The 19,596-nt window shown below is 39.3% G+C and overlaps 1 protein-coding gene across 6 annotated transcripts in view; it reads left to right on the top strand.

Moving 5' to 3' along the window:
- Positions 1-19,596, top strand: part of astn1 (astrotactin 1) — a 559,446-nt gene that overhangs the window by 350,068 nt on the left and 189,782 nt on the right. For all 6 annotated transcript variants that reach the window (XM_087850671.1, XM_087850667.1, XM_087850670.1 and 3 more), the window contains one exon: positions 4,182-4,370. In XM_087850671.1, the coding sequence (XP_087706797.1) occupies positions 4,182-4,370 (189 nt within the window). The remainder of the gene's footprint in view (positions 1-4,181; positions 4,371-19,596) is intronic.

The raw sequence follows: 19,596 nt of genomic DNA, 5'->3' as shown, positions 1-19,596 counted from the left end.
GATTTGATGGGTACCCAGAAAGGAGGTCAGTATACAGACATATGCATGCTTGTCTTTTTCTCTGCCTCTCTAATAGTCTGTCATATATCAAACCGCTTTGCTGCCATAGTAAGATCGAGTCATCCTGACAGTGCCTGCCATGCAAACTTCACAGAGTAAGATAACTGTGGATAGGTACTTAGTCAAGCAATACGTTCACTGAAGGCTGCTCCTATTCGCTGTCACGTCAGGGATTGTACTGAAACCCTGACGGGTTTTTCAACACTAGCTGTATAAATAAAAAACTAACTAAAAATAAACACATATAATCGGTGTCTCTCTTTTGTCTTTACCACCCTGTATCACTGTAGTTGTTTTGTTGGCAGTGCGTTTGAGGGTAAAGTACATATTTAAATATTGACGTCAATCTTTCTGCCTGGCCGACAGCAGGATCATTTGATAATTTGGATTTTTGTCATGCTTTAAGTGCATGCATTATTCATAGATCTATCATAAATAGTTTCCCGTCTGATAAGTGAAGGCACCCCACTGTAAATACAGCCACGGCACCTCTAATGCATTTCCAATGGTGCTGCTGTGGTTTGAAAGTGGCTGCCACTTCTGCTGAGGATACACTTTCTATTTTCTCTTCACTCAGAAGCGACTCAACAGCCTCCATCTTTTTTTTACTCCCATTTCCCTCTTTAGCTCATCATATTTCAACAGCCACCGGAGGGGTGAGGGTACTGATTTCTACATCTGATAGCAAAGCCCTCATCGCTCATCCTCACTGCGTTCTCTGGCTCGCACTTCAGTGGGCTCCTAATTTAATTTTAGAGAAGAAGTAAGAGTGAGCGGAGCGTGATTGCTGACATTTTGATACGGCTTCTCCTGGAAATCATAATGATAAAACTGCTTTTGCAGATTTGTTTTCCAGTTTTTAATGAGTGGGAATTTCAGTAAACACACGGTCATTTCAAGGTTGCCTTTTTACCAGTCACCTTTAACTCAATGTGAAATCACTAAAATAAGAGCATTAGCATTTAACTCATCACCAAAAACTACAGAGTCATTGTAACAGCTCGTTTAGAATTTAGATTGTAAATATAGTCGGCAGTTCTTTAGTAGTTCTTTGACACTTTGGGTAAGAACCTGTCATTCCAGTTTAAGATCGAGTACCAAAAGCCTCCAAGAGAGGTTCAGTTACTCTAAGGGAAAAGAAAAGCACCATTAACTCAGACGGGTTTTTATTGTGGATGATGGCACGTTTAAAAAGGAGAAACACAGCCTGATTTGTGAGGAGTTCCTGTAGAACATCAAAGAATGATACATTTTCTATTTAAAGTTAGGTTAAAGGTAACACAAGTAATCAGTCTTACCCAGCATTTAAATAAAAAGGTTGCTTAGATGACTTATTGTCAAAACACAAAACACTTAAACTATATTAGGAGTAGGAGGCTCTCTTCCACAGCATGTCTTTATCCTGTCTTCCTTCTCTCACCCCAACCAATCGCAGCAGATGGCCCCGCCCCTCCCTGAGCCTGGTTCTGTTGGAGGTTTCTTCCTGTTAAAAGGGAGTTTTTCCTTCCCACTGTCACCAAAGTGCTTGCTCATAGGGGGTCATATGATTGTTGGGTTTTCTCTGTATGTATTATTGTAGGATCTACCTTACAATATAAAGCGCCTTGAGGCGACTGTTGTTGTGATTTGGTGCTGTGTAAATAAAACTGAATTGAGTTAGTCATAGGTTTTGATTTTCACTTTTTTTAGTAGCAGTTTTTGAACTGCTCCAGGGTCCAAAGACCTCATGATATGTGCCAGTTTCTTTGTGATAAAAAAGGAATTTTAAATTTGATCACATTCATTCTTGACTGTTGTTTTGAGCAGCAGATCACAGAGGAACTGACAAAACATAGCTTTCAGTCTTAATTTGTAGTTTGTTCAGACACATACTACTTTCTAAAATTCTGCATGGTGAATATATCTAAGCCTTGATTACTTCTATTGTTAAAACAGACTATTTAATCTGAAATATGGATAACACATGTCAAAAAAATGTCAATGCAATCAGGAGCTTTGCTGCTATAACAAATCTATACTATGAATAGCTTGAATAATTACCAATATTACCAAAGCTTAGACAAATTTGTGTGTAGCTGCTGTTTCTGTTTCACAGCGACTCTGTACTTGTGTTTTAGCATCTACCTTTACTTCCATAGTTACCAATTCAAGGATTGACACCCAAGAAAACACTGCAAATATAAAAATAAAGACAGAGTTGCAGTTCAAAGTGACAAATTTTAAACATTTATTCTGTTTGAATGCGTTCATGCTCACAGCTTACATAAGTGCACAGTTTTGTCTCCCATGCTGCAGTGTTAATACTGACTGGTTATCAGGACACTGCAGGCTTTGTGTGGGAGATGTGTTGTTACACACTGTTCAGGCACCAAAATCACTAGGTTAGGTTTAGGAAATGTCATGGTTTGGTTTCCAATAAGCCCACTCTGCATGTTGATAAATGAGTGTGAAGGGTACCTAGTGCATTCAAACGTGCGTCAATTGCTCCAGACCGAGCATCCACATGTGACCAGTTGGAAGTGAGGCAGGGCTCTCGTGTCCGTGTGAGGACAGTGTGGATAATCAGCACTGTTTGGTCAAAAGGGTTCATGAATAGTAAGCAGCTGGCTCAGAAGTTCACTAAACCCTTTTAAGACATTTGGTTCCAGACACCTGACAGACCTGCTTCACCCACTGTCATTTTAAATAGTTTGTGATGTTAAACAAGTGAGACAAACGTGGATTAAAAAGGGCAAAAAATAGAAACTGTAGTTGCCAGTAATCACATAGCCACGATCTTGTTATAACCACAATTTGAATATTTTAAACTTAAGACTTTAACTAGTCTATCACATAATAAGGGTTATCATGGTAACAATGTATATGGACATTGACTGTCAGAATTCCAAATTCCCTGATTCTTGCTTTTTCCTGTTACCACTTTCCAACTTTCCACTTGCAGCCTGCCTTTATGCGTAACACACTGGTGCTCCACACTGAGTTTGCCTCGGAGAGTTCAGGCTCTGTTGAAGAACAAAGTACTGACTTCCAAGCTTGCTAGAATTGTATATCCTTTATTTTTACCGTATATTCTGTTTTTATACTGTAAGTATGTTTTTAGAAGTTTCAATAAATTGCTCAAGACTTTTGCACAATATTGTAAATTATATCACCTCAGTTTATACTTACTTTTAATGGTTTTAGTGACTGGCTTGCTGATACATTAAGTTGCCTATGCTAATGTTAGAGGTGGGAATCACCATACATCCCACGATACGATATTATCACAATACTTAACGCACGATACGATATTATTGCAATTTTTTAAAAATTTTTTGCGATATTCAGATTCTGTACATAAAGGTAAACTTTATCAATATTCATTTTATCTAATATCAAAGTCTCACACTCAGTCTTTCTCTCATTTCAGTTTTATTGTTGACAAACTGAACGGTTTGTATTACAGTCTAGTCCAACTTAACTGAATCAACCATCTGGTACAATTATAGCTATTCTGAACTATGCAGTTTATGAAAACTATGCAGCCCCTTCAGCAACTGAAGAGTTTGAAAGTAAATTAAAACAAAATATAATTTTAGATTAAATAAAAAAGTTTTAAACTTAATTAAAATAAAACATGTCTTAAATTAAAATAAGTAAACTGTCACGTTTGGACAGTGAAGGAATGTCAGGATTCTTGCTCAGAAAAAGGATCAACATGCTCTGAAGTCAGAGCACAAAAACCTTTTTGTAACAAAATATCGATTTCTGCTGTCCCTGTATCCATACATTATTAGCAAACAAAATATCACCATACTACACAGTATCCATTTTTCCCCCACCCCTAGCTAATGTCTGCACCATCCCAACACTGGCCTTTAAGTATGTTAGTATTTTGTATAAAAATGCTAATGTTTAGCAACTAATGATTATCCCAGTGCCTGACAAAGCAGCAAAAGACCAAAATTAAAACAAACTCAAGGTCGAATACAAATACTTACAAGATAATAAACTGAAAAAACTACCCAGTATATATCTTATGTCCTCTGAGAATATGCAGGATTTTCATTAAGGAAGCAAGATGAGACATCCCTGTTTGTTTGTTTGTTTGTTCTTTTGTAACATCTACGTTTTTTTTCCAGCCTTCAGCTCCGCAATTCATTCTCTGGATGGAGCCACACAGCGGAGCGACTTTGTCTCCATCCTCAGGGAGTTTGGGAACCACTACGTGCAGGAGGCAGTGTATGGCTTCCAGGAGTCCTGTACCATCTGGTACCCCAACAAGCAGGTACAGAGGCAGCTGTGGTTGGAGTACCAGGACATAAGCAAAGGTATGGATACACACTCACACACTGTTGTTGTCATATCAAATTATAGTTTTAAATAAAGACAAAAACGCTGGAACACTGTTAAATATCTGAATTGTCACTTTCGCAAAATACATCGAAACGTGTGTATGTGTGTGTGCATATGTGTGTGCCTGTGGGGGGTGGACAGGATGATTATGTTACAAATTTAGAAGTGTAGAACCCTTGATCTTCTTTCAGCTGCACATTAAATGCTTGCCAGGAGAAACACTTGAGCCTCACATGGGACCTCTTCTAACAAAGCCTCAGCTTCTTTGTTGGTCGTAGCCGGTTGTAGAGAACTGTAAGTCTTCCAGGAAGGCAGTCTTTTTTTATCCTTCTTCATCTTCTCACACCGTTTTATGGAAATGCCCCTTCAGTATTGTTCAGGTTTGTCTTTAACAGGATTTGAAATGCCACACTTTTTCCTATAAACCATGCAAACACAGAAATAAGAGCATGTCATTAGGACTTGGCTACAATCTTTGATATTTTTGTTCGACAAACATATTGAGAGCAGGCTGAGGCAACATGCTAAATACAGGCATAAAAACAAAGAAACCTGGCACATGGTTAGGAGCAGGCAGTGCAGGATCATTAGCTGAGTACAATCCGGAAGGGTTGGAACATTTCAGGAGACAGGACTAGGGGAAAGAAGTGTGTTGGAAAGTGGACGTGACAAGTTCTGAAACGGAGTGAATGCATGGAAACTGAATGCTGAATGAATTACTGACTGTTAGAAACCAACAGCCAATTTTAGACTCTGCTGACAGACTGTAGCTTCATTTTTAGTATTTTTCACACTTTTTTAACCCTTTAAAACCGGTCAGAGCAGCACGCTCTGTTTTGCGTAACTATTTTTAAATCCCGGTAGCTCTGCAACCACGTAAGCTAGCGCAATAATTTTTTTTGCATATGAAACCGGAGAAGTTGTACTTACATCTTATGCCATCAGCTTGTCCTCGGTCACAGTTTCCTTCCACATATAGCTTTGCAAAAACTGCATAAAAAGCACTTGCAGCAACAAAAACATAATATTCCAGAAACAGGCTTTGCCGATCCGATCAGCTGTTTGTAACACTTCCTACGTCCATCAGCGCGAATTATCGCATGTCCGCCATGACCTGCCGGAAACCGGAAGTGATGTCATTTTCGCGGAAATGTAGTTTTTTACCATCAGGGCCTCATGAGCCTATACTGGTGTTTTTAAAAGTTATCTTTGACTTTATGACTTTCTGTGTCGTTTCTGGGATGCTTAGGACTCATATTGCACTGCTGGAAATAGTTTATTTTGATGCATATGCTGTTTTTTTGCAAATTTGCACTATTATATTCAATTTCGTTTTTCCTGCAGTATATAAAAATTGGTGTATTTCAAAAATAAAACTATGAAGACACTTAAAACAAATTTCCTGTGGTGGGAAACTATTTTGTGCAACTTTTTTGTATTTACAGTTTTGAGGGATAAGCCTCTTAAATTTCTCTAACTAGAAATATATGTTAAAAAAACAAAAACGATTTTCAATTTTTTTGTAGTTTATTGCACTTTTTTTGCAATTTATGTAATTACTATGCACTTAATGCAGACATATTATTAAACTTTAGGCTATAACGGTTGTATTGATGTATAGCAACTTGAAATGCTCCCAAAAATGGCTCCACAGCATGTAAAAATATAATATAAGCTCTGGCGGACTTGGTTCTATGGTAGGTCTTAAAGGGTTAAACAACACAACATGCACATCTATTCAAATCAATTCAATTTTATTTATACAGTGGCAAATCACAACAACAGTCGCCTCAAGGTGCTTTATATTGTAAGGTCGACCCTACAATAACACATACAGAGAAAAACCCAACAATCATATGACCCCCTATGAGCAAGCACTTTGGTGACAGTGGGAAGGAAAAACTCCCTTTTAACAGGAAGAAACCTCCGGCAGAACCAGGCTCAGGGAGGGGCGGGGCCTAGTGCTCCAATGGGGTGATATGGTACTATAAGGTCATCAAGATAAGATTGGGCCTGATTATTTAAGACCTTGTATGTGAGGAGCAGGATTTTGAATTCAATTCACATCTCATGGCAAATATTACACTAAAATTTATAGTTAAATACATTTTTATTTAACTATATCTTATTATATTTTGAATATTTAGTTTACTGAAACTAGACTAAAACTCAAAAAATTTAAATTGTGACCAAAGCTAAATCAAAATTTGCTGCCAAATTGAACAGTGAGGGACAAAATCACGGGAAAGCTTCTAGTACTTGTATAATTACCAGTCTCCAGGCTTTGTCTTCTGTGCACAAGTGCAGAAGGAGAAGATTCATCCATGCAGATTAGAGCTTTGTGCTTTTTTGCCCACAATTGTAAAGGGAGTGAAATATAGACTGAGGTGTGGCTTTGCACTACAAGCAGCATTGTTCCATCACATGTGATTTCTTCCCTCTCCAGAGGCACTTACAGCGCTGCTACTTTACGGTCTAACAATCAGCCAATCGATGACTTTCCTTTTGGTTTTATTACTCAAAACGCTAGCATATGTCAGCCACCCATCTCTTTGTTCCACATGCTTGTTTTTTCAGCAAGTCGCTGCAGACATAACTGATAGTCCGCCTCGCCTTACCATTTCACCCCAGTGGCTTCAAACTGTCTGCAGTCATTTCCTCTGTTTGATCCAACCACTTTTCTTCCTTTCCCTTGTTTTGTCCAAGGACGCCCCTGCTGCGCTTCACCGTCCACTCCCAGTTACCTGTGCGCTGATAGATGGCATCAAATAACTGGGTTTTTCTGCCATCAGAAAAAGAGGATTACTCTTCATTTTCTAACCGTTTCTGACAGGCCAGTCGCCGACGCTGCTAAATGACTCGTGTAGTCTGTGTTTTTTTTCACGACTTTACGGTCGACTATCCTCAGATTTATCCTTACGCATGAATACATAGCAGATATTGACAACCTTTAAATAATATATTGTATTAATTAATGTTAGAATTCTTGATATTTATAACAGAGTAACAATAAATATTTTAAATAGCAACATTCCCCACTGATAAATAGGCAGTAGTTTTCATTTCTAATCATGATTTGCTTTTCTTTAAAAGTACTACCGCTGCATCTGTGGTCATGAGCTGCCATGTTGAAACGACATAAAACCATCTGATTTAGTCCATGTGGGAATGAAAATCCAATTGTCTGAACTCCAAAATCCACCCAGAATCTATTATTCCTGTCAAATGGGAGCACAGTGATTGTGCTGTGCTGTGAAGTACTGAAAGGATTCAATCTAAGAGGGCTAACAGTTTCCGTCTGGCCCGGGACCATCCGTTTCTAGGAGAAGAAATTGATTTCATTGGCAAAAAACTTGAAATCAGAGTCATCTTTCTTAATCTCTTCCTGACTTCTTGGAAACGTCCTGGCCTTTTGGAGGGGAGTAATGAGCTCACAGGAGAGTTTGATGATCCATGTCCTCACCCCTTGCTCCAAATACAAGATGTGCCCAATTCAGTTTGGTGGATCATTTTCTGCAATCTTGGCTACTTGCATTTGAGCTGCTTCGACGTTATTTTTAGATGGTGAAACATGAAATGAGTTACGACGTGATTTAAAGAAAAAAAATTGCTGTTGTGTTTTTCTCACTACATGAAATGAAATGCGGCTTCAGATAATGGACTTCTACGGGTAGAAACAGTTTTGCGAGTGTGCAGCGGTCCTCTCATCTATGCGTCGGTGTAGCTCCAAGCTCTTCTTCTATATAAACTGCATATGCAGTTTATACTCTGATTGTATAATATCATCATTATAATATCGTTTTTATGCAAAAAATAAAAAAATCACATTTCTCCCACATAATGAAATACTGCTGTTTGAAATATAAGGGGAAACTTTTGAGTTTGTACTCAAACAGCCTCTCTTCTGTGTGGATTATGAGTACAAATTTAATAAAAAATAACTTTATTTTAAGTAGGGATGCACAAAAAAATTTCCCTAGTGGCCAATCTAAAAAACCACAAGTTTGACAAATGACAAGCCACCCTCTGATTAATGAGATAAGTTAGTATCGGTTCATGGTATCGGTTAACTTTTACGAGTATGAGTACACACACATTTTACAGTATCGGTACCAGTATCGGCCCTGATACTGATACTGGTACCGATACTGGTATCGGTATCGGGGCCGATACTGTAAAATGTGTGTACTCATACTCGTAAAAGTTAACCGATACCATGAACCGATACTAACTTATCTCATTAATCAGAGGGTGGCTTGTCATTTTTGTTGTAGTTTTTTATTCATTGTATTTGTGTGTGTGTGTGTGTGTGTGTGTGGTATCGGTATCGGTTTTTGTACTCTGTATCGGCAAGTACTCAGATCCAAGTATCGGTATCCTATCGGTTTGAAAAAATTTGGTACCGTTGCATCCCTAATTTTAAGGATATTTGGAGACGACTGTGCATCAGCTGTGAATTACAGCTCAGCAGACTGGAGCTCAGAGGGTTAAAGGACTGCATAGTGTACCAGGGTGTGTAAAGTTAATTGAAGACTTGCGCCAGTTGTTTCTTATGACCCCGGAGCCTGAAAAGAACACACATTGACAGAAATGTACACACACACACACACAGCGATACTGACACTGCTGTATCTGTTATGTTTGTGAAGACGCTGCCATAGCTCATTAACCATGGTCAGTCGCTGTGTGTGCCTCCATGTGTTTGGCCATGATGCCTTGTCTGGGTGATTAATGGCGCTTTCTTGCCTGCACTAGGTTGTGATCGGAGTTTCCTATTGTCAGACACATGACCTCAATTACCACCAGAGATCAGACATGAACAGCATCGTGCTCTCTTCATGTTACAAACATTTATTTCAGTGACAACATGTGTTGGACAGTTAGGAGCCTTTAAAGTTTCTGTTTTCTCCACCTCTCCAGAGTTGGCAGGTTGGTGTCCTTTAGGCCTTTGCTTTGTTTTTCCAGCTGACAGCTTTACTGGTTTGGTGTCATTGCTTTTGTATACAGTGACTGGCAGCACTAACACATTGCAGACAGGCCAAGCTAACGGCTAGTGAGCGAGCAAAGCTTAGTAGCTGAGAAACCAAATCAGGGGTGGTGGAAACCAACACCCGTTGTGTGTCTCCCCTCTGTGTTTCTTTCTAGTTTGTTGTTGCTGTTTGAAGCCTTTGACTTTGGTTTCCCGCACAATAAAGGTTTGTTGTCAGTTTATTGTTGTCAGGCTGGCGTTTGGGTCCTATTCTGTCTACCCTTGACATTCTAGCATGTTAGCATTTCTGTGTCTAAAATCCACCAGTGCAGGTTTGAGAGATACTTTTTGGTGCTTGTGACCTACAATCTCATGTCTATTTTCGAGAGGATTTCCAAGTATCACATAGAATTGTCACTAGACGATCAACAGTGTTGGTCAAGTTACTTTAAAAAAGTAATCAGTAACTAATTACTGATTACTTCCCCCAAAAAGTAATCCCGTTACTTTACTGATTACTTATTTTCAAAAGTAATTAATTACTTAGTTACTTAGTTACTTTTTAAAAACACGATTTACAACCTGAATAGGTGATAAAGAGATAGATCTTTCAGCCCAATTCTACTTTTTCTACATAATCCATCATACAAAATGTAATCAAATGGAAAAGTCTCTTTTTAAAACTTGTTTTATTAGTTTTAATCTTTTAACTTTATGCATCAAGCAAAAATTTAATTATATGCAACATTCTCTGACTGGAAGAAATTTGTTTAACATTTAAACCTATTTTCTGCACATTCCAGCACATAAAATATATTTTTTTGTGTTTACACTCAGTCTTTCAAATAGATGCAAGTAAAACACAGCAGAAAATAAATAAAATCAAAGACTAGCGGTCCTGTTGCTCTGTTTTCACCTGTAAAGCAGGAGTGGGGTAGGCGGAGGTTTACCCTGGTACAGGTGTGCCGCGGTCAGTGGAAGAATCCGCGAGTTTCTCTGTGAGTTTCCCATTACGTCGTAGCTACTCGGTGCTTGTTTGGAAGTTTAGGGGTTTTATTTCCCCGTAAAAAGAAGTTTTCTTCCCACGCACAACGGACACTAATGTTTTTGTCACTTTTTATGGAATCAAACTCAAAGTAAGGTCAGTACTTCCACGCTTTAAACGCTGCACGCTCATACTCTCTCTGCACTGGATATATGATCCATTGTTGATCTGCACACAGCTGTTGTCACGAACGTCGCACTCGCTTACGTCACTGTCATGAGACATTCTCGCAAAAAAATCACGGTTTTAGTAACGCAGTAACGCAGCGTTCCTACGGGAAAGTAACGGTAATCTAATTACCGTTTTTGCAATAGTAATCCCTTACTTTACAAGTTACTTGAAAAAAAATAATCGGATTACAGTAACGCGTTACAAGTAACACGTTACTGCTCATCTCTGATGATCAAAATCATTCACTTGAGATATCAGGGCCTAAATGTTGTGTCTGATCACAGGTTATGTTATAAATGCAGCAGATGAAAGTTTGAAATCTGTTTTTAACCACATATTTTCTATTTTGTTGCAAAATTTGGTTCGGACTTTAAACTTTATGACTAATAGAGGAAGTTCTAGACCAGTCTCCCAGGGCTATATGCTTCCATGCTAATGAGGAAAATCGTAACCTATTGTGTGGCTTGCTCAGAAAATATTTCAAGAACTTCTTTTAAACACTCCTGAAATTAGGACAGTACCGCAGCTGTCTAAGCACAGAGTGGATGTGAATATGATTAGCCTTATTTAGTTTGCCTCGTGTCTCATTCACTGAGTGACCCGTTACATGGAAAATATGCGGGGACTAGTTTGCTCGAAAACAGCTTCAAAATAATTAGATGCTTTGGAGTTCTGTCAAAACACTCCAGCAGCAATTAAAAACGGAATATGCTTCAAAAGCACCAAAAGGTGACATTATAGAGCTTGTTAAATTGTTAAATGTCAGATCAAATTGAAAATATTGAATACTGACAGGAATTTCAGATACCGGTGAAGGTGTACCTGCAGTAAACACACGGTGAGAAGATTAAATGTCTTTGCTATTGTTTTCACCATCAATCTTTTCTCTATCTTCTTTCCCTCCGACTACTGTTCTCCACCTTTCCCCTCACTTTCTCCCTCAACTAAATCACTACGACCTCAACCGCAGCCCCCCTTCTCCGCCAAACCAGGTGTTGGGTTTTTACCATCCTCCTCAGTGCAGTGTCGCGTGCCGGTATGTGTAAGTGTGATCACCCTGCCAGAAGCCAGGTAAAAATAGGCGCCTTATTTATTCTATTAGGACCTGTCATTTTAACAAAGAAGCAGCCGGGAAAGTCTGGCTCCAGGGCAGGAGGGACTGCAAGAGGAGGGGGAGGAGAGTGGTGAGGAAGAGTAGAAAAGACATGGAAGAAATTATTCAGAGCTGGCTCTCACCTCTGTGACCCCCTCTCCACCCGCACACAGCACACACACCTTAGATTAGCACCACCTGCCCTGTTTAGTTGCCACCTAGAAATTATGCAAACCTCGCTGGTTCCTGGCACTTTCCTCATCTATATATACTTCTAATCTTCTGGGTCTTAGAATTTGTGCATCAGTATATAAGCAGTGTTGATTTTACTGCATAAACGTGTCAAATTGAAGCTGTGCTTAAACACATATCCTTCTAAAAACACTAAAAAGAAGTGGGTGGTCTTTCTGTGCTGTGTGCTATGCATTACACCTACAGGAGATGCTTCGCCTTTGAAACCGCTGCCACGACGCTTCCCGCACACGGTGTTCGTGTTGATTGATTTGTGTGTGTGCGTGTTGTTGACTTTTACGCACTATGCACCTCAGCACTCAGTGAACCCGCTCTGTGACCTCATGTAGTCTGCCACTTCATGGCTGAGTTGCTGTGGTCCCTGAAATCTTCCACTTTGCAGGAATGCTACTTCCAGTTGTGGAATATCTGGGAGGAAGGAAACTTGATGAACTTGCTCGTGTTGCAACACTACAGTCGATTTCAGCATGCTCTTCAGATTGACCCCGTCTTTCACAAATAGCAGGGTGCGTGATGGGACTTTTGTCCATAAATGTATGCTGCAAAAGTGCAAAATTATAGACCAGCTCACATAAATAAAAGGATGAGCTCGATGTAGCGGATGCATAAAGAGGGACATTAATGGAAATTGAAATAGGTGCCTTATAATATTCAAAATTCATTCAGCAGGCTCAAACCAATCATCTTAAATTATAATTTTTTAAGTGAACAACAACAAAAATAGCTGGATTTGCAAATTATTCCTTTTGGTCCCTTTTTAAATTTCTCAATTTTCTTCTGATTTTATCCCAGAAGTTGTTGTTCCCCTTCATTATCTCTCCTGCACTGCCTGAGTTTGTGTTTTCAGTCAGAATTACAGCCTTCAGTTTCATCTGCAGTGGGCGGGGCAAATTCAGGGATCTAGAACCTGATCCGTTAATACAGTGTTTACTAGGGATGCACCGATACTGATACTGGTATCGGGTATCGGGGCCGGTACTGTAAAATGTGTGTGTACTCATACTCGTAAAAGTTAACCGATACCATGAACCGATACCAACTTATTTCATTAATCAGAGGGTGGCTTGTCATTTCTGTTGTAGTTTTTTAGATTGGCCACTAGGGGGACATCCTGCGCTAAACAGGCACAGGGTTAGGCGAGTGAGACTGGCGGCTCCAGATAAAAAAGAGAAACTGGAGGCTGCTGTAGCTAGGCTAAACAAAATGTCAGCAGTGTGGAACAGCCAACTTTAACTCAGGTTTTGGAAAAGCGATGAAAAATGTCAAGAGAAAATCCACGGGCAGTTAAAATAACAGAGGCTCGACTCATTTGTGGAAAACATAGGATTGCACCGTCTTCTCAGCATACTCGAGCCGCGATATGAAATATAATAAACAAACAGAAGTGTTTATTTATTATTCTGAAAGCTCGGGACAGTGCCAATAGTTCAGTGATTTTTTGTTAAATTACAATGTGGAGACTCTGCAATAATTTAACAGAAGTGCTTATTTTTCACTTGAAATTTTTTTGTGGTCATTTTTATTAAGATTTTATTTTTTATCGGCAGAGAATAAAATAAAACCTGTCTTCCAATTAATTGTATTTGTGTGTGTGTGTGGTAGAAGTATCGGTTTTTGTACTCTGTATCGGTAAGTACTCAGATCCAAGTATCGGTATCGTATCGGTTTGAAAAAAATGGTATCGTTGCATCCCTAGTGTTTACATATATCTGCAATCTCTGCAGTTTCTAAGAGGTTTGTAACTTGGGCATTGCATTAATTACAGAAAATGCATATCAGTTTAGCTTTTTACTGATAGCTGCTTTACAGCAGATCATTTAATCAGTGCTAGAATAGCATCAATATTAAGAAGACATTGATTATTTAGGTGCATCACACAGCAGCACTGTATTAGCACATTTATCAACATGTGTGTAGCGTGCTACTTTGTTTACCAACTCGTCTTAAGGTGCTCATACTGTTCCCATGTCAAGATGAAAATCACACACAGAAAGCAAACGTGTTGCAGAGAACTGTCACACAGCGAGTCAGCCCGAGGCTGTAAAGACGTCTATAAATATTCTACACGTTCAGCTCTGCGGCTCGCTCTCCAAAGGTCGGTTAGAGTCATGCGCTTTTTTGTCAAGGCTGCTCTAATATTTCGGTCCTGGTATCTTATAGTGAACTCACAAAAAATGCCATAAACAGATTTTTAACGGATGTTCTTTGCAGATACCTCAACATGTTTGCCTGTAGATATCGGTAACCCAAAAAAACACGTTTTCCCCTCCACAGCATTATCAGATAAACACTGAAAAAGCTGACATTGCTCCTCCAGTGTGAGTGTTTTTTTGCAGCAATAATATTCCCTTTATGTGCATCTTCAGAACAGATGACTCCTGGAAAAGTGAGTCATTTGTGTAGGTTTGTGAGAAAACATAACATGTATTTTTTTCTGCGATAAATTGCTGTTTTACTCGATCTTAAAGACGATGGAAGCATCACAGTCAGCTGTACTGAACGAGGAGTTTGCATTTAAACTGGATAGATAGAAACATACATGTATATATATATATAAAAAAAAAGAAAAAGAGAATAATAATTAAAAATAAATAAATAAAAAATACACATGACATATAATGTAATTGCAAGGAGGTATTTCTGTAGTCTATTGATTACTAGATAGTGGAAAAGGGGTGGGATTAAATAAGCTCATGCTTCTTCCTGCTCGTTTTCTTTTTGTTTTGCTTTGTTTATTTGTCTCTTTTAATTCTATGTTGTTGTACTTTTTTAACATGTTCAAAATAAAGATTCAATCAATCAATCAATCAAAACTTTAACACTCTAAAGTTAAGCGTTGACACTTTGAGACAACCGGTCGGGAGAATCTGGGCAGTGGGACACCTAAAAGAGAAAAAAGCCCAAATATATGATCTGCTGTCCTCGGAGTCGGTGCTGACCTCTTTGAGGACTCGTTCAAGATTCTGCTCAGACGCTCTCCTACCTGACTTGTGAGCCAAGTAAACCATTTGCCTTTGATGCACCGTCACACGTGTCGACCCCTTGCTCACATTCCTCTTTTAAAGCAGTTTGCTCCATCTGAAAATCGAAGGAAATCTTTCAAAGTAAAAATGATTCACTGAATGCAATATTTTCTGTAGATAATAACATTAATATCTTAGTTGGACCTAAAGCAACATTTATAACATTGCTTTAGTGTGCATGCAAATTGTAGAGCGTCTGTAACTGCAGGCAATGCAGCGCGAACACCGACAAGATACCTGTGATTACAGTTTACTGCTCCGTGTTTACCGTGATGCTGTTGTGCTCGTTTGGATTCACCGTGCTCAGCTGCACAGTTTAAATAATGAGCTGCAATCTTACATCTTGCAGTTTACTTGTTCGTTCTGCACTGAATGTTTTATGACACTTATTAATAGATATTCTCTGTAAATAAACTAGTGAAAATAATATAACGTTTAGTGGTGACAAATCGATGTAATACCACCCAATGCAGAGTTGGCAGTAAATACTGGAAAGGTTTTGTTGTGTCATGTAGATATAGAAAGCGGCGTGATTTACGATGTGAAACTTCATCTGCAATAAGTCTAAAATACTGTCAAAGTGCAGCTTTCTGTTAGGGATGTTTTGCTCAGGGATGCTCAGAAACATTTCTTAGTCTCAGCTCAATATATGTGTGACCTCTTTTTACTCTCCTGCCAAACCTACTAGTTATGAGAGACAAGTAAGGTCAGGGAGTGACAGTAAAGCATGATGCCAGTCCGGCCTTTAGAGGAATAAAAAAAGAAAGGGGGAGGGGTGGAGGAGAAGGTGAAAGAGGTGAGGAGAAACTCGGAGTCATTAGACGAAAAAGACAAACGGTCGAGCCTCGTGAAGAAATGAAGCGCTCCCAAAAACGTGCTTGGAGAGTCTTAAAAATGTAAAGAAAAGACAACAGGAGAGGAAGGTGATTATAAAGAGCCAAGAATGGGTTTGACAGAGGAGATGCAGCGGAGAGGAGGTGAGCGCTGTCGCAGCTGTGATACAGACGCAGCAGATCGGAGGAGGTGTGGGTGGAGGTGTCGGAGGAGATGTCGCCTGCCTCTCCGAGGAGGGGGCGGGGTGATAAATGTCTCCTGCTTGTTCAGTCACCAGGCGATTACAGACAGCCGTGGAGCAGATGTCTGCTAACTCCTGTGAGCGTGCGCGCACGTGCGTGTTTTCCAATGCAGCTGTTTTCACTCGTATCAAAGGGTTTCTTTCTGTCTGTGCGCGTTTGTTTATGCGCGCACGTCTTAAAGCACGTGCGTGGGTTTCTGCGAATGTGAGCCACAGTGTGTGTGTGTGTGTGTGTTAGAAGGATATAGAAGGATATAGAAAAGTGTCATCCGACTCGTCGAGGCTATCGAAGTGAAACTGCTCCTGCAGCTAAAGTTGAAGTCGAAGATGAGAAAAAGATTGTCCGGCTACTCCGCCACAAAACTGGTTGATTTCGAGCTTTGTCAGCACAGTTGCAGACAACTCACCTCACCAGAAAACACAGAGCCCAGCGGATATCAGTTTACGTGCAACAGGATTGTCTGAAAATAAAGACAAAGAAACATGCTGCTGGCACAGAGAGGTCACTAATCAAAGCAGATCCTCTCAGACATGATGAGGAGTAACCCTGCTGGGGCGAGAAAATGTTAAAAAGCAAAGGAGGTAAAAGTAAGCTCTCTTCATCTGCACTCAAAAGAATTTTGTGCCCAAAACTTTGAGAGTAAAGAAAAATTGGCGTTCCCGGACCAGTTGTGATTGGTCACTGGCAGTCGCAGTCAGTGTTGGTCAAGTTACTTGAAAAAAGTAATCAGTAACTAATTACTGATTACTTCCCCAAAAAAGTAACCCCGTTACTTTACTGATTACTTATTTTCAAAAGTAATTAATTGCTTAGTTACTTAGTTACTTTTTAAAAACACGATTTACAACCTGAATAGGTGATAAAGTGATAGATCTTTCAGCCCAATTCTACTTTTTCTACATAATCATCATACAAAATGTAATCAAATGAAAAAGTCTCTTTTTAAAACTTGTTTTGTTAGTTTTAATCTTTTAACTTTATGCATCAAGCAAAAATTTAATTATCTGCAACATTCTCTGACTGGAATAAATTTGTTTAATATTTAAACCTATTTTCTGCACATTCCAGCACATAAAATATATTTTTTTTTGTGTTTACACTCAGTCTTTCAAATAGATGCAAGTAAAACACAGCAGAAAATAAATAAAGTCAAAGACTAGCGGTCCTGTTGCTCTATTTTCACCTGTAAAGCAGGAGTGGGGTAGGCGGAGGTTTACCCTGGTGCAGGTGTGCAGCGGTCAGTGGAAGAATCCGCCAGTTTCTCTGTGAGTTTCCCATTACGTCGTAGCTACTCGGTGCTTGTTTGGAAGTTTAGGGTTTTTTTCGCTGTAAAAAGAAGTTTTCTTCCCACGCACAACGGACACTAATGTTTTTGTCACTTTTTATGGAATCAAACTCAAAGTAAGGTCAGTACTTCCACGCTTTAAACGCTGCACGCTCATACTCTCTGCACTCGATATATGATCCATTGTTGATCTGTACACAGCTGTTGTCACGAACGTCGCACTCGCTTACGTCACTGTCATGAGACATTCTCGCAAGAAAATCACGGTTTTAGTAACGCAGCGTTCCTACGGGAAAGTAACGGTAATCTAATTACCGTTTTTGCAATAGTAATCCCTTACTTTACTCGTTACTTGAAAAAAGTAATTGGATTACAGTAACGCGTTACAGCCCATCTCTGGTCGCAGTACAATACAAAACTTGGTATCCGTACCACAAGATAATACATCAATAGCAGGAAGATAGCATTCAGAATAATAATCCAAGGAAGTCTGCTAAGAAGGAGAACAAGCAGCAGTCACATTGTGAGATCTGCAGGTGAAGATTTTCAAGCAGGACAATCATGGGTTTCCAGTAAGATGCTCACACAGAAACATGGATGCATACACAGCCACACACTCAAATAAGAAGGGTAGGCAGCCTTAAATCTGCTGTTTATGAGACAGCTGTGAGACATTTTCTTTGCTCAGCAAAGTGCTCATTTAAGACAGGTCTATTTCATCAAAAGTGGAAGCCTAAAGGATATCATAGGGAATGAATAGTCTGTCTGACTCAGCTCAGGGTTTGATAACTCTGGGCATTTTCAGCTTTGAAAGACAGGATTGGGTGGATAGGGGTGTTGTTACTTATGACAGGGTCAGAAATGCAGTTTTCTTACTTCTTTCTACATATATTCTACATTCTAGACTCTAACATATACTTTAGTCCACATACGGTGCCTAATATTATCTTAATCAGGGTACAAATATAGCACTTTGTTCATGATAAAGCTGTGAACATCATGTAGGTAGGATAATTGGTGTTCATTAATGTTTTGTGAACACAGCAGGCCTTTTACGCCTGAGGCAAACCTGGAGACTAGCTAACAGCTAAAGCCAGCAAATCCTGTGTGAAGGCAAACAGTTGCCCGTTCTTGCAGCAGAGCAAATATGGTTGGGAGCCATCAGTTTGCACTGTTTAAATGCAGTGACATTTGTGCTGAAAAGGCCAAAAAAGGAGGGGGAAAGTGCAGGGTTTGGGTGAGGTCCTGCGTGCTACTGTATATTCCACAGAGAGGGTTAGAAAAGGGAATTGAAGAAATTTGTAAAACCGGGTCAATGTTAGGTAATCCTGTATTTACCGCTGTGTGTACCTTATTGGAACATCATCGATTACTGATGTAAGTCACAAATATCAAACATGCGAAGAAGGAAAGTTCGAACAACCGAACAACTCTGAAGAATTCAGATGAGCCTTGAGCTCCAAATCATCCATAATTGGCGATGAGTTGGGCAGTAGGTGTCCCACTGCCCAATCAGGCTAAGCAGTTAATGTCACGGTTTGAAAAAAACCCTGTGACATTATATTGATAGTTCAGCTTTAGTTCAACACTTTAAAGCCTGTCGGAGCTGCGTAACTATTTTTAAATCCCGGTAGCTCTGCAACCACGTAAGCTAGCGCAATAAGTTTTTTTGCATATGAAACCGGAGGAGTTGTACTTACATCTTAGGTCACAGTTTCCTTCCACATAAAGCTTTGCAAAAATTACATAAAAGCACTTGCAGCGACAAAACATAATATTCCAGAAACACGCTTTGCCGATCCAATCAGCTGTTCGTAACACTTCCTACGTCCATCAGCACGAACTATCGCATTTCCGCCATGACCTGCCCGAAACCGGAAGTGACGTCATTTTGAGCCTATACTGGTGTTTTTAAAAGTTATGTTTGACTTTATGACTTTCTGTGTCGTATCTGGGATGCTTAGGACTCATATTGCACTGCTGGAAATAGTTTATTTTGATGTATATGCTGCTTTTTTGCAAATTTGCACTATAATATTTATTTTTCGTTTTTCCTGCAGTGTATAAAAATTGGTGTATTTCAAAAATAAAACTATGAAGACACTCAAAATAAATTTCCTGTGGTGGGAAACTATTTTGTGCAACTTTTTTGTATTTACAGTTTTGAGGGATAAGCCTCTTAAATTTCTCTAACTAGAAATATATGTTAAAAAAACAAAAACGATTTTCAATTTTTTTGTAGTTTATTGCACTTTTTTGCAATTTATGTAATTACTATGCACTTAAT

Source organism: Neolamprologus brichardi, chromosome 14 (assembly GCF_056152115.1).
Source record: "Neolamprologus brichardi isolate AB-2024 chromosome 14, ASM5615211v1, whole genome shotgun sequence".
Lineage (NCBI taxonomy): Eukaryota > Metazoa > Chordata > Actinopteri > Cichliformes > Cichlidae > Neolamprologus > Neolamprologus brichardi.
The sequence above is the reverse complement of the archived record's forward strand: the minus strand, read 5'-3'. Positions and strand labels throughout refer to the sequence as shown.